General features: G+C 50.1%; 1 protein-coding gene across 5 annotated transcripts in view; it reads left to right on the plus strand.

The window, feature by feature from the left end:
• The first annotated feature begins 6,784 nt into the window (after positions 1 to 6,784).
• Positions 6,785 to 22,398, plus strand: part of epb41l2 (erythrocyte membrane protein band 4.1 like 2) — a 52,777-nt gene continuing 37,163 nt past the window's right edge. The window contains exons 1-3 of one of the 5 annotated variants that reach the window (XM_061241598.1): positions 6,785 to 7,078; positions 13,346 to 13,758; positions 15,477 to 15,692. In XM_061241598.1, coding sequence (XP_061097582.1) covers positions 13,360 to 13,758; positions 15,477 to 15,692 — 615 coding nt within the window. In that variant the 5' untranslated portion in view covers positions 6,785 to 7,078; positions 13,346 to 13,359. The remainder of the gene's footprint in view (positions 7,079 to 13,345; positions 13,759 to 15,476; positions 15,693 to 22,398) is intronic. The other 4 variants (XM_061241599.1, XM_061241600.1, XM_061241601.1 and 1 more) reach the window with 4 other exon arrangements.

Below are 22,398 nucleotides of genomic sequence, written 5' to 3' on the forward strand. Positions count from 1 at the left end.
AGCACCTGATCTGCCGTCGGCAACCCGCGCGGGTCCCACGTGATTCAAGGGACGCACGCCCGACTGCGCTAACGCAGATTGAATAAGGGAATTTGGAGGAGACAATGAACAGTTATGAGCGGTTTGGGAACACGCAGCCTTTCAACGAGAATAAAGGAGGAAAGGGCCTGCCATTTAGGGATCAGCCCGAGTGTACAAGCGCTTATACACTGGCGCTTTCTATATGAATACAGTACGCATTTGTGTCCGTCACGCTCCCCTCGGTAGACTCCATTTTGTCGCTGTTGGAGACGCCCGCGGGCAGCGGTTCGTTATTTTTCACATGCGAGGCATTTTTACAGAAATGATGAAGTGAATTTAGAACCGGGGAGCTCTCTCATCGATTAACAGAGGGGACGGCCCTGCACACAAGAGACCGCGTCCCCAAATGTACAGGTGTGGGCTGCATTTCCTGTCCTTCGGTTCAGAAGCAACATTGGTGCAGCAATTTGGAGGCAGCGGCTGTAGACTGGTTCAGCGTTTTCCCCCCTGCCTCTTAAATGAATAAATCATGGCTGTAGTACCGCACTGGGCACAAGCTCCTCTCTCCCTCTCCCTCTCTCTTTTACTCTCTCTCCCTCTCCATCTCCCCCTCTCTCCCTCCCTCTCTCTCTCACTCTCTCCCTCCTTCACTCACTCTCCCTCTCCCTCTCTTTTACTCTCTCTCCCTCTCCATCTCCCTCTCTCTCCCCCTCACTCTCTCCCTCCCTCCTTCTCTCTCTCTCTCTCTCTCTCTCTCTCCCCCTATTTCACTCTCTATCCCTCTCCCTCTCTCTCTCTCCCCCTATTTCACTCTCCATCCCTCTCCCTCTCTCTCTCTCTCTCTCTCCCTCTCCTCAGGTCTTTGTTTATCCAGGGCCCTGCAGCCACAAATAGACAGCGGATCACATGATGTCACGGCACAGGCTTTACAGCCGAGCGCAGATCAGCGCTTTGCATCTCTGCCTTTTGTAATCCTGTAATCCACGATTTAATGCAAAAGGAGTGAATTTGCAGCATTCGAATGCGGACTATTTTGACACCAGAAAACAAAATCCGTTTCAGCCCGTGACAGATGGCGACATTGAAACGAGGATTATGGACGCCTGGTTTTGTTTTGTTTTTTTCAGGTGAAAGATAATTTTTCCCTGTTTGTTTTGTTTCTGTTTGACCTAAACTAGGGCAGCTTAACCAAGAGGGTTTGCCTTTCTGCAATTTTGAATGAGCTCCCATTTCTACCGTTCATGTACCACTTATTCCTCGTCCTGTACCAGACAATCTTCTCTCCAAGACAGTGTCTACGCAATATCGCCTCTGCTTCATCTGCCCCACACTGAGCTGTATGTGACCAGAAAGGTCATGCTTTATTAATGTCGGATTAGGCAAAATTGAATCTGAAATTGTCATCATAATGCATCTGCAGAGTTCTTATTGAATTTAATTTTGGGACACCGGGCTCTATGCAAACATTTTTCCTCCCCCAAAGAGCGCAAATGCATCCCAATTGGCAGATGTGCTCTTAGATTGTTTTTCCAGTGCACATTAATTTTCAGAGGCAGATGGTCCTAAAATGAGGAGCACTGTAAAGCAAAGCAAGCATTGTCTCTTAGGGCTTTGTGTTATCTAACAGGGATGCTCGTGCTTGATATCGATTCTCCATTTTTAAAAGCGTGATAAGAATACTATCGCCATGGGGTATATACTGTAGGCTACGTCTTATCTTTTTCTTCTTCATACCTGGTCCGGTGACGTAAGCTCACCTTCTGTTCGAACATGGGGAAGTGGCCTCTTCCACCAGTCCAACAAGTCTTTTTTTGTAGTTTTTCTCCTGAGGAATGTGGTTCATGATGATGGTTGCTTATTGACCATCCCTGACACCAATAATTGAATTGGACCAATAATTATGGAGTAAACGACAACAAACTGCACAACGTCCCTGCGTTCAGAAGACCGTGTTTGCTTCGACCACCACCGTATAAGCCTGCCTGGTTCATAGTCTCTCATTAGCAACAGCTTCCCCACCACAGTGTCACAGCAGAACACTATTATCATGTCACTGTATGCTGAAATGGATCGCGTATGTGACTCGTTTTATGAAAATGCACAAACACACAAAAGCCAAAGTTGATCTGGGAGTAATGTTTTTAGTTATTTGTCATGAAAGTTGCACTGTTCGGAACATGGTGAGCTAACTTGGAGTTCAGAACACAGTGAGTTTACGGTCGTCAACAACCAAACATCAGAGGGAGAAAATACAAAAGATAGCCCACGACAATGGTTATTCTGACTAAGCTTTAAAAAAAATAAAAAACACACAAACTTTTCACACAGCCCTATTATATAATGCAAAAACATTGTATTATAAGCATGACTGGTGTTATGCTTAACAAAATTAAAAGGTTAGAGTTGAGGTTAGGACTGTAGGCGGCTATCTCCATGGGGTGTGGGTGGGAGAGTTGACATAGCCCAGCGTTGGATCAGAAGCGCTGGCGGTCTGCACGCACTGCGGCCCAGCGGGATTCTGGGACAGCCTAACCGGGGTGGTGTCCACCCAGCTCCACGCACACGATGCAGATGTGTCCCCTCAGGGGTCCGTCCAGGGCCGGGCCCCTCTCTCTGAGCCCGGCCCCGTGAACATCACAATCCTATGACATCAGCTGTGAGGGTCCAGACTTAATCCACAATAACAGCACCCCCTCCCTGTTCAGCTGCCAGCGGGATTAATGGTCTGGGGTGCGATTCCTCTTTTCTCATGCTGTCTGCATCCCTTCTGGTCAGTCTCTCGGGGCAGCATTGTTTTTTAACAACATGGCCTATGTCTGTATACCTGATATATCCGGTACAGGGCTGTGCAGTGCTCCCATTTTAGGAGCATAGGTCCTGAAAATTGACCTGGGACATGTATTCTGGAGCAAATCTTGTAATTGGGTTTGTGTACTTTTCAGCCTGGGAGCGCATGTGCTAGCATATTAGCATAAAGCCCCTTGGTACAATTTGTGGAATAATGGCACATTTGGTTTAATTGCATTTTAAATGGTTTCAAAATACATCAAAGTCAACTCCCTTTACTTCTCCCGAGCCCATATATTTGAGGCTTCTGTCTTTTGTTTTCCGAATTGGAATGCATGCCGCGCGGCGTCGGGCGTCCGCCCTGTCGCCAAGGAAATCCACGCTCTGGCGCGGAGCAGCGTCAGGGGGCTCTACGGACAACATTCCCGCCGTTGGAGGACGGCCCGTCCCGCCTCTCCGCGCAGACACGGAGCTCGAAGGGCTCGGGGAGAGGAGAAACAGATGCTCCGCGGGGCCTAGGGGGGGAGGTCGCGGACAGGAAGTGGGGGGGGGGAGGCAGTGTCGCGAAGACAGAAGCTCCTATTACGTCACCAGGGGGCCAAGCCCCTTCGAGCTCCGGCTCATGAGGAGAGCCTGGTACCTGGGGCCTATCTCACATCCCCTTTCACACAAGGGGCATCCATTACATTAGTTATTTAGCTGACGCTTTTATCCAAAGTAGGGGACAATCCCTCTTGAGTAATGTGTGGTTAAGGGCCTTGCTCAAGGGCCCAACATCTGGACTGATCTTAATGTGGCTACGCCATAGCTTGATCCACCGACCTGCCAGGTCCCCCTCAAGCACCTTAGCCACTAGGCCATAGGCACAGCCATATTGGACTCCTGTGTGGGTCTGGGAAAGTGTCTGTCAGTGTGGCAAGCGAAGATCTGCTGAAATGCCTTTAGAGCAGCAGAAAGAGTGGCAAGGGAGCCCATGTCTTAGAAGTTACCACGACTTTTAGTGTACGGAAAATCCGTATAACCAGTGATTGGTCATGGTATTTGTTAGTTTTGCACGTGCTAAGATGTTTTGCGCATACTAAATGCATTTTCTTAAATGAAATCGAGCCCTAAGTGTTATGTTGTGGGAGCGATGGCGATAGCATCATGAAAGATTTAAGATGCAAGCAGGAGTATTTACAGTAAGAGCGTGTACCTGTAGCTCCAGCTCTTGATTGTGCACATTTGTCCGGTTTTGCCTCAGCACAGCGGTCCAGCTGTGAGCGCTCTAAATTTGGAAAAGACTGCTTTTGACTTGTAAAAATGCACAAGGCGAGTTGACGCGGTTAATGCAGTGTCCTAATGCACCAGATGTAGTCATCGGAGCGGATGCACTGTATCGGGTCCATTGCAGCCCGGGCCTTTCTAGAAAGTTCCATGGCCATGGTAGTGCAGCACACTGGGATACGCTAATGACCGCTCGAGGGGGTTACGAGAGGACTTGAAAAGGACAGCCACCCAGGGGAAGGCGGGGCCAAGCCTTTGATGAGCTTGCAGTGTCAGTCCAATGACTGGCGCGTTAGGTCTTGGGGAGGATCCTAGTAGTTTGCTTGGTGACAGTGATTGATCTCTTTACATTGTTCACATAGAATGTGAAGGTCATTGTAGCAGAGACTGAATTGGTTTTGCTGCCCCAGCGATGGACATTGACTATGGGAAGAATTCATAGGCGACAAAGGAGATTCATTATCAGACACATTATTGACATTTAGTCAACAGAGCTGGAGTCAGAAGGGGGCGTCACGGGACATAAAGGATGCATTTTATATTTCGTGGTCACTGCACTCCAAATTGCTGTTGACCAATATTATATAACTGGAAATTGAACACAGAATGAGGGTTTTTAAATTGAAATTAAACCATCAATAATGGTCAATTTGACAGACTCGAGTATTAGTGGCTCTCTGTAGCTTTAGTCTTCAAGTTCAAAGGAGGACTGTTGCAGTTGTCTGGCTTCATGTATTCCAACTCAGGAATGAACATTAGGAAGCTGCGTTGATTTGCTGGGCCGAAGGGCACTCCAAACGAACAGTTAGGGGTGTGGAATGCGGCTTAAGGATCAAGGTGTGTTGTGTGCTGTAAATTTGGATGAAAGCCTCTGTAGTGACAGCATTGGATTCCATTGTGTCTCTTGTTCACCTTTTATTGAGGCAAATTCATTGGAAAGGGAAAGGTGAACGTGCTCGAATATCTCTTTACACTTGCAGTTTCCTTGTTTGTGGTTCTACTACTGCTTCCTTGTTCTACCAGTTTTGTGGCTGAACTTGATACCTGTGAAGGCGTAGAGTCGATTATATCGTAATTTATTAACAGCATCGCATTTATTTGAAATGATAGAATGTTTAATGTTTGCCTGGCACTCTACAGAAGCAGTTCTCCGTGCTGCAGCGGGTAGGGGCTGTAGGTCTTAGCAGCCCTTGTTATTTTGGATGTGTCCTAGGGCGCAGAGTCTCGAGGGGATCCGGGTTCAAACTCGGCCTGTTCTCTGGCGGTTTCTGCATCTCTCGAGTGGCGACCCCTTTTGTTACCGCTGAGGTAACAGAGCTGCACTGGCAACCGAGAAGTCGCCGTCGCCATAGCGATTCCTCCGAAACACCAGATGGAATATGCACTGTTTACAACGGGGAAAGTCTACCCTGGTGTAGATTGAATTTGCCCTGGCTGCTGGTGCGCGAGCAGTCACACCCTCCCTGTCCCCAGAACTAAAGCAGGGGTGTTTCCACCCTGTGAGCTAGGTGGTAATTATACATGTGCACACTTTAACACAAGGAGTAGGTAAAGCTCAGCTGAAAGGATCTGAGGAAGTTTGCAGTCTCAGATATGCGTGTTCCTTATCAGGCCAGTCAATAATGGCCTGCCAGTCCATGCCCCGTAGGGGACCAGCCGAAAACAATGTCCCCATTGAAGCCCTCCTCTTGTTCTCGAATGTATAGAAAGCGCGGGGGGACATTTGTCATGTCTACGGACGGAGAGTGCGCTCGCTCTCCCTCTGTACCGTCCTCAGTTTGGAACCCTTGCGGTTAGCGCCGGGCTCTCATGTCCCTTAAATGGCGGCATTGTCTCCGGGCTGCGTTAGAATCCTTATACTGCGTTAGTTACAGTGGTGAGGAGTCCAGGCAAAGGAGGAAAGAAAGGCCTTTGTGGCATCAGACCCAGGCAATTAAACCTTTTGTCAGCCTGGCTTTTCATCCTGGAGGCGGCTGGAAATTCTTTGCGGTTGGAACCCGCTTCGACAACCCCCCCCCCCCCCCCTCGCCGGACGAGCAGGCGGCCGACGGCTGACGGCTCGCCACCCCCGCGGTCTCACCTCAGCGGGACGGGGGGGCTTTGATCCCTGCAGGCAGGCACGTCCTGACAAGCTCCCCTCTGCCCCAAAAGCAGATGTGCTTTTCTCCCCCTCCACCCCACATTACGAGCTCCAAAACCACGTGAAGGTCGCTTCAGTGTCCGCTCCTCTCTGGAACCGACCCACCAAGACACACGCACCGCGGGTCGAATTCCAGTCAAAAGTCACAGAGTTCGCCGGTCCGTCTTTAACCGTTAAAAAGCCGAGGTTTTTGAGACCGTGCCCGAGGAGAGCTTTCCGTTAGCATGCGAAGGCGGTATGTAAAGAGCTCTTTAGAGGTGATATTTTTATTAGAGCCGCTGGTTGTTTTTCCTGGCGGGACTCCGGTTCAGCAGAGCAGAATGGCCCAGCAGAAGAGTTAAACTCCAGCAGCAGGGGCTCATGTGGAGGGGAGGGGAGGGGAGGGGGGTAGGGGGGTGGGGGGTGGGGGTGTGGAGGCCAGTGACGGAAGAGCCCTGCTGCAGACGGAGTGGAGGGAGGGGGGGGTTTATGTGGAGTGTCCTTCCTCTGCTCACCTCGCTCTCTCTCCTAGCGTAGAAGGTCCTCTCTCTTGGCAGGCTTGTAGGTTTGGGTGGGGTCTGCGCCTTGCTCAGCTGCGGCCCTATCTGTCTTACTCTCTCACTCTCTCCCCCTCTTTCTCACGCGTGCTCTCTGTCGCTCTCACCTCCCTCTCTCTTTTTCTCTCACTCGGTCTCGCTCCCTCTTGCGCTCTCTCTCTCTCTCTCTCTCTCTCTCTCTCCTCTGTCTCTCTCTTGCGTGTACTCTCTTTCTCTCTCTCTCTCTGTGGTGAGCCTGCCTGGCTCTGTAATGACAGCATAGTGCGACAGGAGCCTGATCAGCAGGAGGACTGCAGCAGCGCACGGAGCTGGCGAGCGAGCGACCACGGTAGGCGTCCACCCCGACTCCGGGCTGCGGTCGTGGCGGTGCCCGCTGTCACGGCGACAGGTCGCGGTCCGCGCTGAGGTCCGCCGGTTAGCCGCTTTCGTTCGACGCGGGGTCAGACGTTTTGGGCTCGGTGTGACAAAGGCGTGTTTTCAGGGCTTCCTACGGTGTATGTGGGCTTCACTGGGGTCACAGGACTGGACTCAGCTGAAGTGCCCGAGAGCTTCTTGCACAGAAAGATTCAGTTTCAGAGTTTATACAAATGGGGGTCTTCATGTAATCTTTAGCCTTGCCAGATTAATTCCTCTGTGACTGACAGCCTGGAATGCGCTACATCTGCAGTTTGTTCCTCTTGTTTTCCTATAAGCTCATGAAACATTAATGAGACTGCTTGCTGTCAGCGTGTTATGTTCATGTGGAATGGTGAAATGCAGTGTCTTAGGGTGAAATTCCTCATGTGGAGAGGCAGGCTTAATGACAGTTGATGTACTGGTTACGTTTCTGCATCCACGTTTTCTTTTTGTGATTCAGAAACCCCCTTACACCTTGTCTGGAGAGATTTAGCATGGATAACAAAGCAAGCAAAAAAAAAAAGACACTTTTTACATCCTGTTCGACAATTCAGCGGAGACCCTAATTTAGCGTGAAACCAAGGCAACGTTTAACGACGGCGTCCCAGGTCGTGTTTGTTTTAGGGGGGGTCAGCGCGCTGGGATCAGAGCGGAACGAAAGCCGGCCCCTGACGCAGGCTCTTTGAAGCGGTCCCTGTCCGCGCTGTACGTCTCTGCGGGGTTCAGACGCTAAACATAACAGCGGCCCCAGCGCCTGGGCTCTGTGCTGGGGGCCGGGGGATTTCAGCTCCATTGTTTATTTCCGCCTCCGCTAAGGCTAACACAGCAGATATTAATAGCGTCGCATTCAGATCTCATCTGCGATTAGGACTCTGGCTGAAAAACAAATGTTTTATGCATTTCTGGTTTGGCGTGTGTGTTTTGTTGTCGCGGGTATGTCGATGTTTGTGTTGTGTGTGTGATTTCGGGCTGGCTAGCTGTCCCTTGCTTGCCTCCCATGCCTGAATCCTTATTGGATCATCAGCAGATGGTGTAGTGCAGATTACAGAACGCGTGTCATAAACATTTGATTCGCTTGATGGCAAAACAAGCCTTTTCGGAGGGAAAAATGGTTTGGCTGAAGGCAAGTAAAATTTGATTTCCCCCGTTTGCCCTTCATTTGATGGAAATGATTGGGTGCACTGCATGTGGAGGATGCCACTGCTTGTCCTAGTGCAGCTGCTGCTCTGGGGTGTAGGGTGGGTCCTGTACTGGAGAGCATGGCTGATGCAGGTCTTTAACAGGTCACGGTGAGTGTGTAACAGGGCACGAGGTGTGTGTAACAGGCCACAATGAGTTTGTAACACGGCTCGATGAGTGTGTAACAGGGCACGAGATGTGTGTAACAGGGCTCGATGAGTGTGTAACAGGGCTCGATGAGCGTGTAACAGGCCACAGTGAGTGTGTAACAGGCCATGAGGTGTGTGTAACAGGGCTCAATGAGTGTGTAACAGGCCACAATGAGTGTGTAGCAGGCCACAGTGAGTGTGCAACATGCCATGAGGTGTGTGTAACAGTGCTCAATGAGTGTATAACAGGCCACAATGAGTTTGTAACAGGGTTTGATGAGTGTGTAACAGGTCACAGTGAGTGTGTAGCAGGCCGCAATGAGTGTGTAACAGGCCTCAGTGAGTGTGTAACAGCTGTAATGTGTGTGTGTAACAGGCCACGCTGTGTGTGGCACGGGCCACGGTGTGTGTAAATGGGGCCACATTGAGTGTGAAATTGGCCACAGACTTGTGCATTTGTGTGAAGAATCTGATCCAAGGGAGAGTGAAATGAGTCATGTTTAACTGGGAACCTAACTTGAATTGCAACATTGCTTCATTGGGAAAGTGAGGTGGGAGATGGCAGCTGCTTCTAATTGGGGGACTGTGTCAGAAAGGCTCTGGTACATAGACCGACTACAACAGCTGTGCAGGTGGAACCAGCTAGAACCAGCTGGCCCAGGAACTGAGGTTCTGGCTGTCTGTGGGAGTCTACTGGTGGTTCTCAGTACAGCCTCGCGCTTATACTTAAACCTTTTGTTAACATTCAACAGGTCAACTTCAATAGTTATTTGAACCCAATTTTGGCTGCATATTGAGTAAGACCCTTTGTGCCCACGGAAGAAGAATTCCCTATGTGGGCTGTGGGCTCAGAAACATTAGGAGCCCACTTAAACTCGGCTGAGACTGGGACGTGTCTCACACCGAGGCCTGTCGCTGAGGTCGGCTCGAAGGTCGTGTTTGTCTTCGTGGTCTTCCGCCCCAGCGGAGCTCCCAGGGACGACATCCGGCCGGAGACGCAGCACAGATGTTCTCCCACAGAGCCCTGGGGCGCCCGTACGCCAAGCGGGGCGGAAACAGCCGTTTAACCAGGCACAGGGTGTCCAGAGGGCGCGTGCTGAAGGGCTGGACCGAAGGTGTTCTTCGCCCAGATGGAGGAGAGGTTACTGCAAGGATACGCCTCCTCTCATCACGTCATTAATATGCCTAATCAGCTTAATGTGCCCTAATCGCCTTTCATATCCATGCGCCTTCCAAGAATATGTGTGTGTGTGTCTACGTACACCATACACAGGTATGTATACATGCGTGTAGGACTATATGTATAGCTTTCCGCATGTCCATTGTGTCTCATAGTTCTCTGATACGTCCAATGCTCCTTCATCGAGCAATTGTAATTCTCCAATTAATCTCAAAAAGCAAAGTTTTTAGTGAAATGATTGCGTTTGCCAAAAGCCTCTAAGGACAGGAAATTAAATTAGGCATGTAATGCTTACATCAGCCTACGTCGGCTTAGGGCTCCTCCTGCCCGTTTGAGACCCCTGCGTTTCACAGAGGACCCTAATCCTTGAACTTGTCACTCTGCCCGTTCAAGGCCAACCCGGAGCGTAGCACAGAGCGCGGTCCCAGTCTCTCTCAGGGGCGACACAAGGCTCCTGTTACCCAGGACGACCTCACAGACTGAACCCTCTGCTCCTCTGACGCTCCCCCTCTCCGGCAGGTGTGTTGTGTCTGCCTCGTGCCCAGCAGCCCCCCACAGCGCTCGGTGATATGAGCCTCTTACAGTAAAGAGGATCTGAAAACATGAGAACGCATGGCGCCCTGCGCGCGGAGGCCATTTTGTAGCACCTGGAGCCTGATTGGCTTTGACAGGCTGTGCTGTCTTGCAGACTCCCAACTGCAAGCTGTGCAGATATGGGGATTTAGCCCCCGGTACGCGGGCACCGGCCTGGTCATGATACTGAATGGCTGACTTCACTTTTCTGGTGGGGTGGTAGGAGAGGGCGCTTATATGTGTGCACACCCTCCCTAAAAAAACAAAATAACAATTTATATTAATTACGTGCATACATAATCCCATACTTCCCGTGTCCATGTGAATTTTTAATGGATATGTTACATATAGGTGTGCCTATGTGTTTATGAAAACAGGTTTCATGAGAGATGAGGTGACAGTCATTTTTATGAGGAATCATAACTTTAGACATTGGCAGTAACGTCTAGGACTAGGAGTTTCATTGTGTCCCAATCACGGGAAAGCGCGCGTCTCTGAGCCTGGAGAACTGAAAATGAGTGACCTTTCGCCGATTAGCCTATTCCAAGTCTGCAAATGCACGGCTGTATGTGTGCCCCACTTTATTTCTGTTTACCCCGAGCGGCCCAATGTACCTTCGTGAGGAGTGGTGGTCGGGTTTGAATCCATCTTAACGGTCAGCTTAACCGGTTTGTTAATTCGATAAAGTCTGCGAGGAAGGCAGCTGTTCTTCATTACGGGGCCCTGAATGGCCGCTGTTGTCAGTGCGCGGCAACCGTGCAGTTAAAACGGCAGATTCTTCACAGTCTGTGCCCCCACGTCTTCTGCGTACATGTTTATCTGGGTAAATCCCCATTTTCAGGGAGCGCCAGAGAGCCGTTTTGAAAATTAACGCAATTAACAAGTAACCATACACAAAATGTGTTAATTGGTTGTCTTTCAAAATGGCTCTCAGGACGCTGTTGAGTCCTCTCTGTACTGTACTTATTTATGTGGCTGCATTCAACGTGTTCACACTGTTCAGAAAGCTGTTTTGAGCAATAACCACAATTAATGAGTGATCTAAAGTAAAGATAGGAGGTGTGACATACAGCCGTCTCTGAAGCCGTGTTATAAACGTCCTTGCGGTGAATGTATCTGCATGTGGGAAGCGATGGTTTCCAATGCTGTCCTTTCCCCTCAGTCTGTTTCTTCTCCTCTAACCCTTCCTCAATTCTCTGGCGTAAGATTAAGCGTCACATGACCAGCCTGTCCAGCCATGAAATGTGCATCCAAAAAAAAAAAAAAAAAGTATATAAAATGGATTCTCTCTCTCTGGAAACACTAAACCACTCACGCAAGAGGGAGTGTTTTCTGCCCTAATCTTCTGCATGTAGCCCATGGACGCACATGATATGTGCTTTTACCCATATTGATTGAGCGCTTACTGTAAGTGTTTTTTTTCGCTGATGAATTTCTGAATGTGTCCTACCACCACACCGACCGATGTGTAATTAAGCTATGAGGGCATCATACACCTTGTGTTTTCTGAAATGGTCACAGTAGGCATGCATATTGTTAATTGGCATTTATGTCTGCTCATTCCTTTTAGTTGGAGCTCATTAGCGCCCACAGAAATTCTGCTACCAAGAGAGAAATGTGTGCATCTGTTTCTTTCCCTGCATGGCCTGCCCTGTGAGAACAGACGCAACTTGAATTGAAAAGAGCTGGGAGAAACGCGTGAGAATTTAGTAGGAGTAAATATGCAACTAAGCGCATTGTTTGAATCGCCATCTGTTTGTGGTCAGAACGAAGATGCCCTGGCCAGTGTTTGAATCCGTCAAAAGAAATAACAGTCCATAGCTCGCGGTCCGACGGAGGTGCATTTACACATGGATTCTGCTGCGGAATGATTCTGGGCAGGAAGTCTCCGTTTGGGTCTGAAAAAACGGGCAGTTTTTAAGAATTCCTGTTTCTTTTTGTTGAACATTTGTATTGTATATTCACTGTGCCACGACCTACAGCTCTGGGGTGTCGGCATTGGCTGCATGGGCTGGGAATGTGCAGGAGCCGAGAATGTCAAAATGATGAATTTGCTCTTCGTTTGCAGCGAGCTACTCTTCATTTTGCCCCTGAGGACTTGCTCATTTCGGACATTGCATGTTGGGAAATGTAGTTCACCTCCAAACATTTCTTCAAAATGTCCTTCAAGGACGCTACCTACTGTGATGTTTGTTGTTGTGAAGCCAGGCGGAGTTCGCCCACTCCAGTTTCACACCTAGCGGTTGTGAAAAGCTTCTCGACAAGTTTCAGTCTGGAAACCAGTATGTTTTGCACGGCGACAGGTCTACAGCATAGGCCGACACCACTCATATTTCATAAAGGGCGTGTCTTCCCGCAAACATTGTATTTAGCGCACAATTGATAATCTTTATGCGACGCTCATTTCCCAGGGAAACTAAAACATTATTATGCAATAAAGCGGCTCGGCTTTCTTTTCATTATTCCGCGTTGGCCTATGTCCCTCTCTGGGCTACAAAAGGAACTATGGAGAACCTAAGCCCTCAGCCATTGAGTCCTGTCCCCCTGTTGTCGTGGTGAATTAGTGTAACCGCAGTCAGTGATATTTGGGCTGAGGCCCTGTCCCGCCCGAAGGCTACCTCGTCCATTTACCAAAATAACGAATCGCGTCTCGCCTTGAACCGCGCTTGTGGAATGCCTGTTGTCCCTGGCCTGCTGTGTTGACTCAAAGCACATCATAATGAATTGTGGCTTGAAAATGTAGACCCATTCGAGCCTTTCGGCTTTCATCGGGATGTCCCTTTCGGTTAACTCTGTTCCCAAAAGTTTTCAAGCCTTACATAGCCTAAGCCAATCCCAACAATCTAACATTCCCATAGGCCAAGTCAAACAACAGCATGGGCATGTGAGTAATGTGAGACCATGTGATATTTAGCCTCTTAGGGAATTAATTGAAATGGCATTTGCATTGGTCTTAGGTTCTAGTAGTGTAATGTTAGTGTGCACGTTCCCATGAACGAGTATTTTTTCACATCGTAACCTCAGTGATCATTACGCCGTTGAGGAGGAGTCAGAATTGTGCGTAGTGTCGGTTGTGACCCCTCATCCTGACCCCTCGTCTCTCTCCCTCTCTCTCCAGTGTGACCGGGGACCATGACGACAGAAGCGGGTTCTGAGACGGAGGTGAAGAAGGAGCCGGAGAAGGCCGAGGAGCAGCCAGCCGTGCCGGAGCAGGAGACCGCGGCCGAGCCAGCCCAGGAGGCGCAGCCGGACCCTCCCGCCGAGGACAAGCCCGACGAGGAGGAGAAGGAGAAGGAGGAGGAGGATAAGACCTCGCCCGAGAAGAAAAAGGAGAAGGAGCAGTCGACGGGCAAAGGGATCTCCAGGTTCCTCCCCCCATGGCTTAAGAAGCAGAAGTCCCAGAGCCAGGAGGGTCTGAAAGACAGCGCCCCCAAGGAGGAGGTGAAGCCGCCCGAGGGCACGGAGGCACCCGCCGAGGAGGCCCAGCCCGAGAAGGAGGAGAAGCACTCCATCGGAAGCGCAGACACCCAGGTACCTCCACGGCCCCGCAGGTCTCCCGCTCTCTCCACTGAGTTTCCATCCAGCGGTGCTATCCGAGGTCCCTCGGCCCACTCGTAACGAGCTTGGCTCATCCCTCGCTTTTCCCAGCGCTCTCTCCGCCTTTGTTTATCCGCCGCCCTCCCTCCCCTGTTTACGGAGAGCAGCTCGCGCCGCTGGGCCTGCCAGCCACATGGTCTCCAGTCCTCCCACCTCAGAGGCTCTGAGGAATCCGTCTCGTTCATTTCAGTCTGGTAGATCTTCTCTGACCAGCCTCCCCTCAGGCTTCATGAAATGGTCAGAAATGAGGCAAGAGAATATTGTGTCTGCAAGCACGCCAGCCTAGGATTGCCAAGGGTCAGAAAATTTCCGATTAATTCATAAAATTTCCTAGAATTTCCTGGGAAATTTCTTAGATTCCCAGAAACGTTTCCCGTGGCAAGTTTCCACTCTTGAAAGTTACTGAAATTTTGCTACCCTACGCACAACCTGTCTTAGACATTAAAGTGGATGTGAGTGCTCACACCTCAGTACTTAATGGGTATGTGCAAAATGCATTGATGTACTGTGGTTCCATAGGAGCATCTTCAGAAGTGTGCCTTGAGAAGTATCATGTACCACAGATACGATCAGTCAAGTTTACCTTAATGTAGAGTAGATGCACAGTCTGTAGAAACGAATGTGTTGATACAAGTGGTGGGCTGTGGCCTCATAACCATGTTCCGCTTCTCCAAGAAACGAGCAGTTTTAATCACCTACTTTTATTAGCACAATTGTAACTTATGGTCGCAATCAGGGAAGAGGTTCACTCTGATTTCATTAACAGGAAACGTATGTTTTGCCTGGGAGTTGTTACTTCTAAACATCTTTTAAGCACTGCAGCATGTTGCAATCGCAGTGCCTCTCCGTCCGTTGTTCTTGTCAGTATCGGGGCCAAATTGCTCACGATTTTCCATGTTTTCATTTCGATCCACCCAATGACATCACCACCCGTGATCAGGCCAATGGAAAACAAATCGCTAGTGAAAGCAGTGTTTCTTTTTTCTTTTCCTTTAGATAGCGCAATCATATGGTTGTGCTTAAAGCTCTGACGTTTGAAATCAACAGCTCAGAGTGTTGTGAAGATGAGCTGTTGTAGCATTCTTTCAAGGACTGTTGGGAAATAGCTTCTTCCAAGGGACCAAAGCTTCCTTATGTTTTAGTGAAAAAACACCACATTTAATTGCTATTCTTAAAAAATGACAGCAAATTCAATGGTATTCAACATCTAAAATACCAATGCCAAGTGCCTAATTGGTGTATTTAAACAGCAGACAGAACAGGCTTGTAATGCCATTTGTATAATTTTGCATCATTAACGTTTCAAAATCCATGTGTTTTTTCCCAACCAAGCTTGTGACTGTCAGCCAGACTGAAAAAAACGTCTGACCATTTTGCCTGGTGTTGTTCCCGTTCACAAGAACAGCCTGCCAATTGATGGATTATGTGTGAGACACACCCACTTCTGCGGTTTCTGCTTAGTTTGGATCCGTCTCGCACACAATGCAATAGTACAACACGTAAAAGAACATTAGAAAACCCAAACTGACGACAACTGTGTTTATTCGCAGTTGATTCCAGCCCGTTGCCTAGCGCGTGAAGTTTTAACTTTGTTTCATTGTGGTTCAGGGTCATTTTTTTTCCTGAGTGCTCTCTGCTTGATTTACGTCCAGCCTGCCAAGGAGGAGAAGGGAGAGGACACTTTGGAGAAGGACACGGAGCAGAAGGAGCCGGAAGAAAGTCAGACCGAAGTGAAGAAAGAGGAGGAGCAGATTGTTAAGCCGGAGGGAAAAGCAGACAAGTCCCCGCTGAAGCTGACCAAGAAGATGAAGATGGTCGTGTGCCAGGTGACAATGCTGGACGGCACGCAGTTCCCCTGCGAGGTGGAGGTGAGTGACCTACTTTCAGTGTCGACCTGGGAAAAAGAGCTTTTAATGGACCAACAGTGCTTCCGCAATATAAGTGTGTGGTCTCAGTGTGGTCTTTAAGACTCTGCGGTGTGTGTGTGTGTGCGTGTGTGTGTGTGTGTATGTGTTTATAATTTTGTTGTGTTGCTATTTTTAACGCGAGTAAAAAAAGTAGGAGTCATTGATTAATGTATGGCACATACAGTTGCTTCAGTTTCAGCCTGGCGATAGCCTGCTTTACTGGCGTTGATACTTTGGTCTTTCTGTTGAGGAGCAGACTCTGAACGCGAATGTCACACCTAGAATCAACTATTGTGCTTTTGTTTGTTTTCTTGTGCATGAACTAATGTTGCAAAGACACATAGCTGGCCAAGAAACAGCTGGGCATCCATTTCTCCAATGGCTTTTGTTCCCGTAAAATCGTGGACCATGTAGGAAAGATCTATAATTCCTGCGTGGATCACTCAAAATTGACTTAAATACCCTCAGATTAAAGCTGGAGGTCGGCATTGTAACCACATATTAATTTAATTTGAAATCCAATGTGCTTAAATACAGAGCCAAAACAACTATAATTGGGCCGCTGTCCTGTACTTTTGACAAGGCATCTGTATGTATGAAGCTACCGCTGCATTTGATGAACCCCATTAAGCTAACATTGTGTTGGGCAGAAGCACTCGTTATGTAAAGTCCAACTGAATGCATGAAGGGGATTTTACGCAAAGCCCATTGTCACTTCCTCCGAAGCCCGGCGACTCGCGGGTTATTTTTGGCAGCGTGGCGCTTATGTCAACAGGAGATCAACCTGTAAACAAGACTGAAGTGCCTTACATCATCGATGGACCTCGGTTTCCCTGAAAGAACAGGAAGAGAGCTGAGATGCAGGGCTCTTAGGATCATGGCTGTGAATGAATCGCTGTCTCAGAGAGGATGCCATTCATCCCCTGTTCTAGGGCATTGTTATTAAACTTATTAGTACTGTAGTCATGATACCATGCTGTATATTATACGCTATGAATATATGATTATGTTTATCGAGTCTCATATTATTTTGTGGTCGAATGTATTTAGAGCGTTGCTCCCGTTGGCTGCTTGCAGTCTGCCTCAGTCAACGACTCCTGTGGTCCAATGTGTGGGGTGTTTTAGGAGTGGGCGGGGCTGCCTGGCCAGCCAATGAGAGCTCACTCCACGGTGCAGTGGTGTGGCTTGGGGTCATTGCATAGAGCTTCCTGGTCAACATCCTAACCACGCATAATATAACCCCTCTCCACCTCTGTGTGTAAATGCTCTGAGGACAATGTCCGCTCCCTGGCTGTTTTCTGTTGTGCGGGAGCGATGGATTGTGTTAGACCAGCTAAGAAAGCAGGAGAGTTTCCCACAGGAGGGGCGGGCGCGGCATGTTTTGCGTTTACTCTTTTTCGACGAGTGCCTGAGCGTATTTTTCATTGGCGTGCTAACGGAGCGTGTGAAAATGGAAACCTTTCGAGAAACAGAAGCGTCATTTATTTTCAGAAGCTAATGTTTCTTATTTGAATCCGTTGTCAGAGCGCCCTGAGTAGAATCTCAGTCCGGCTACCTGGCCTGCGTCGTAGGACTTGAAAGTCACGTTCCTCCCTTGGTGAACAGCCCTGCTGGTCTCACGGGGACATGACTGACAGCAATGTTTTGTCAGCAGAAGCTGAAAAGCGAGCAGCCAACAGAAGCAATGCCTGCACCTCCCTCTGCATTGCGGTGCTGTGCTTAAAGGGATAGTTCACTTTGGTACAACACAAGCAATTTTGTGGAGCTTACCCCATTGTTTTTGCATAGCGTGAATAATAAGATCAGCGATAAGATCAGCTGTCCCTGGCGACTGTTCACAGTACCGCTGTATCTCTCATTTCTCCGGCTCCCAATTTACTCCAATTCACTTTTGGGACCTCGCCGTAATTAAGTTTTAAAGTGCACACTAACTACCGGGGATAATGGATTGGCTAATGGGAGTGCTAAAGTCAAAATTACTTGTGTTATACCAAATGAGAAATCCCTCTAAATCCCCACACCCACTGATCGCGAGCACACGCAAGCCCGGTCACGCCTGGTCGGAAACGCTTCGGCACGAGACCCGGGAGGTGCTGAAAGACGTGGGACCCCTCCCCCCCTTCCCCCGACCCCCTGGAGAACCGCTGGCGCTCCAAACCCAGACCCCGTGAGCGACGGCCGGCGGGCTAATCGGGGCGACGTCTCCCTCGCCCCGCGAAGAGGGGGTCGGGCTCTGCGGGGGGGCCCTGTCTGCCGGCTGGTGTTCTCAGCCTCACAGGGGGGATTAGAGGACTGGTGGGGATGGGGGGGGGGGGGGGGGGGGTCGGCGGTTCTAAGCTTCCAGCAGATTAAACCTACAGCATCTGCTACCACAAGCAGCCCCGGAGCATCATGGGAAGGGGAAGATGCCTCGACGGCAGACTCCGGCGTGTAGCTCTTCGCCACGTTGGTTTAGGAGGTTTAGGAGGGGTTTAGGCGGCACGGGAATCACGGTGCTCCACGAACGGCCCGTTTCTAGGCGTGGCTCCCCTGCAACTCGCTCCCTCGGGTTCTGTGTTCTCGTCAGCAGATATTACCCCAGGGCCGGCGGAGGCAGAGGGTCTCCCGCACAGCTGAACATGCGGTTGGATATTGTGGATGGTGAATGGGCCCCAGCGCTAATTGCTCAGTCCACAGCGCTGTTTGAACAGGCCGAGCTTTGTTCGCAGTTTTGGATGAGCTGAGGCATCACAAAATGCCATTGTTGGGGAGTATTCAACCAGAAGACAGTGGCATGTTTATGACGAGACGTAATGGCCCGCGGTCTGTTTGGGAGCATTTTCTTAAATGAAAGAGGGGAAACAAAGCATTCCAGAGATTAACTTTGATTTTGTAAAAATGTTTTAAAGCTCAAGCTCAAATCTCATCTGGGAAACAGCGAGCAGTTTGAAGACCTGGACCGCTTGTGCTAGTCCGTGGTCACAATGTGGTCTTGAAATAAAATGTATGCTCCCCTGCATGTGATTGACACATTGATAATGCAGAGACATGGCATACGCCATATCCCCGTGCTTTCAGCACAGCTGCCTGTTCTGAGCTTGGCTGAGGAGCACTCGAAGCTCACTGTGAGCTCCTAAAAGACATTTTCTCCCAGCTCTCTCTCTTTCGTCACCCTTTCTCCATCTCTCCCTCTCTCTCTCTCTCTGTCTGTCCTTGTCCTCCCTCCCTCCTTGTTCTTTCATTCGTCTGGTGTATGGCGAATCAGCCCCACCCAGTTAGCTGCCAGCAGTTAGCAGGCAGTGGGATGTGGGATAGACAGGCTAGCTGGAGTGCTGACACAAGCCCAGAGGATCACTCTGGGATATGGGTGGGTGGGGGGGCCGTGGAGCCGCCATGGAGTGGTCTGGGGTCCAAGGCCACAAGACGCCACGCTGGCCAATAATTTGATAATCCTGATTACCAAATTAGCCGAACCCGCTCTCAAGTCCTTCCATATCGATCTCTATCCACCAGCCCCACCGGTAGCTGACCAGACTTCCAGAACCTGAATCGACCCTCTAACAGAAAACGTGCTTATCTCACCTGCAGCTCTAATCCCGTGTGTGACCGGCCGGTTGGGGGAAGGGGCTCGCGTGCGTACAGGAAACCCCTCAAAGCTCCGCAGTGCCCGTGTCCTATAAAACGCAGGCGTGCACTGGCTTATTTTCAGCCGAGCTATGTATAGCATGCCATGGTTTTTATTTTGTGCTGGTTTACAGCATGAAATCGCCCCTTTAACGAGCTATGCTTGTTTTGTTCAAAATTATAGCCATTTCACTGCATGCACTTTTGTACATAAACAACTGTTTTTGAATCTTGAAATTACACGGCTGTTTCACACGGAGCACCATTCCTCTCTTAAGGAAACTTGAATTATTTACACGTCCTACTCGGTGCACGATATGCCTCCTGGAAGTGAACAGGTGAAAACACTCGACGGAGCCCGCCATGTTTTGTGTGTGCTGTTGTCGGTCACATGACCGTTACAGGGAATGCTGGGATGTTTCCTGGGTCAAAGCTCCCTGGTGGTCTGCCGTTTGGCTCCCACACCGCAGGCAGGCTCCTGCCGTTAGTTTGAGGTTTCTCAGAAAGGCGTGGCCCTGGAGCAACCCTCTCCCAACTGGCGTCCCCCCTCCACCCGTCCCACAAGACCCCGAGTCCGTTCCAGCCCACGGCCAACATTCCTGTTCCTAATCGATGATGGAACCGTTGGAGGCCCACTGAAACCGATGTGGGCCGATTAACCTCGCTGAGCGCAGCGAAGACACGGCGCGTTGGCAGCCCCGCTGGTCCGTGGTGCCGGCGGCATTAAGAAGCGGAACGCGGAGTTAGCACTGCAGCGCTTGGCCTCACGCAGCCCCTCCCCCCGCCCCGTCATTCCTCGGGGGTCTCCGGGCTCTCCAGCCGGTTGCCAGGTTTGCGGTTTCCTCCCACCCGACGCGATATTCGCCCCCGTCAGCCGCCCGAAGCCCGCTGGGCATGCCGGCGAGAATGCGGCGTGTGGATCCACGGCTCGCCGGAGGAATTCAGCGGAGGGGAGGGCGCTTCCTTCTGCTCAGACAGAGGAATGCGTGTCCACAGCCGAGTCCCACGGCCGGCCTGCCCAGCTTCTCTGCACCTACCGCCTTGACTCGGGTCACCGGCCGACCGCAAACAAGTCTTCTCTGGGAAGGGAAGAATACGGCAAGGTTAAAGGACAACGTGCGACGTCTCTGACCCCCACTTGTAGAATTGTATGTTGGGGGTGGGTCAGGGGGAAGGGACCCTCATCGTGCGCCCCATTAAGTCATTAGTGGACCGGCCAAGCTTTTGATTATTCCAACTCGCCACTCTCAATTAGGCGTAAGCGGCGCTCTGCCTCCATCCTCACTGGGGTTATTGTTGATTGTGTCACTCGCTGCCCCTGTCCCTGGGCTAGGTCATCTCCATAGCGTTTGGATGTTCCCACCCTGAGACCAGACGTGTGTTGAAGACGGCGAACGTGCAACGTGCCGCGTGTCACACGGGTTCTGGGAGGATTCGCATTGGAAGTCCTCCTTAGCCTGTCCCCTATGCCGTTACTCTTGCGATGGCTGAGGGAAGATGTTTCTTAATGTGGGTTCACTCATCCGTTATTTACCCGACAAAGGCTTGCAAAGTAGGCAAAACGCCACTGTGCGTGCTCGCAAATGTCGACGTGCAGAGGTCCGGCCTTCCGAGTGCTGCGTTTGCGTTTCTTTGTCTGCCGTAAGTGCGCAATCTGAAAAGCCGGGGCGCATGTTGGAGGTTTAATGAGCCCGACGTCTCGGGCCCCGGTGATTGATGCCGCCGCCGGGAGCCATACGACATGATGTGTTGCCGTTCCGCCCCTCCGCCCGAGCGCTCGTGTCGGGGAATTTCCGCGGAACGCCTCCCCGGGCGTATAAATTCTGGGCCGCGTCGATCAGCGCCTCGCCGTTGCGGCCTGCCTGTTTTCTCTCCAGTCTGCCAAGCGTAAGGAGCGCTCGGCGGTTCACAGGGGCCAGTGTTCTTGGCTCGTGCCGTTTAAGGCGCTGTGAGTTTACTTTGATCGCCGTGTTTGCGCTCTTGTTTCTGGAATTCGGTCGGATGAGAGGGAAGCGCTTTACGCCTCTGGAACGGAGCCGTCAGACTTACTGATGGGAATAGCAGGTTGCAACACAAGAGACGGTGAATCAGTGGAGACTCACGAGTTTCCAGGTGTCCGGTGTTGACTTGACTGGACTTCAGCTGTAATTCCACAGTACTCTTCCAGCTCTACCGCCTAAGCTACGGAGCCAAGATAATATCTTCTGCTCCATGATTTGATTATGTTAGTGTGTTCGCTGAAATTCTAGCCAGTAATAGTTTGGGGGAAATCTTCCATAATCTATTGGTCTGGAATTTGATTACATTTTTTTAAAGTGCTTTTCCTTCCATCACAAAGGCCATTTTCTGCTCTCTTAATGTAAAAAGCTACTTAACATAATGGTTTCTCCATGTTTAGTCTGAATCTATTTATCGGTTCTGACAGTGAACCAGTCACCACTAAAGTTTCCAAAGCCCCATCTAAAGACCATGGCCAAGGGTGCTTTGTCAGAGAATCCATTGTGGCAGTTATAACGGGGCTCATTTTGTACAGACTGATAGTAGCGTAGTGTATAATTTGAGTGGATATCAGCCAGGCTCAATGAGGGGGTGGGGGCCAGGATTGCAGTGGTAGTTTTTGTCAATGTGATCGTTTTTGCCCTTACATGAAATGACATTGGAATTGAAATTGATAGTCTATGTTATGTACATTAGGGGAAACTGGTTAACCAAATATGCCAAGCAAATTAACACAGCAGAGGTATACAGACACACAAGCATCTTGTGTGAAGAGAATACACCTGTTGGATATTTGCATTTTATAACGCCAGTAAATCCCTGACCACGCATTCTGGCAACAGTGGCTTTTCAACGGTGACTTGTCGCGACGGCGTTATCGGACCGAACGGCACGCCTCTTTCCCCAGGCATCAAGATAGGCACATGTGAACAGGGTCCTTTGTCGGAGAGAAGTATCAATTCAGCCCCTGGACGGCGCCTGTTCCCAGAGCGACCAATGATACCAGCGTGCCTCGCATATTTCCAGTCCAGAGAAAGAAAGAAAAGCGCGCGACTCTTATTTTCCC

The sequence above is a fragment of the Conger conger genome, chromosome 5 (genome assembly GCF_963514075.1).
Source record: "Conger conger chromosome 5, fConCon1.1, whole genome shotgun sequence".
Taxonomy (NCBI): domain Eukaryota; kingdom Metazoa; phylum Chordata; class Actinopteri; order Anguilliformes; family Congridae; genus Conger; species Conger conger.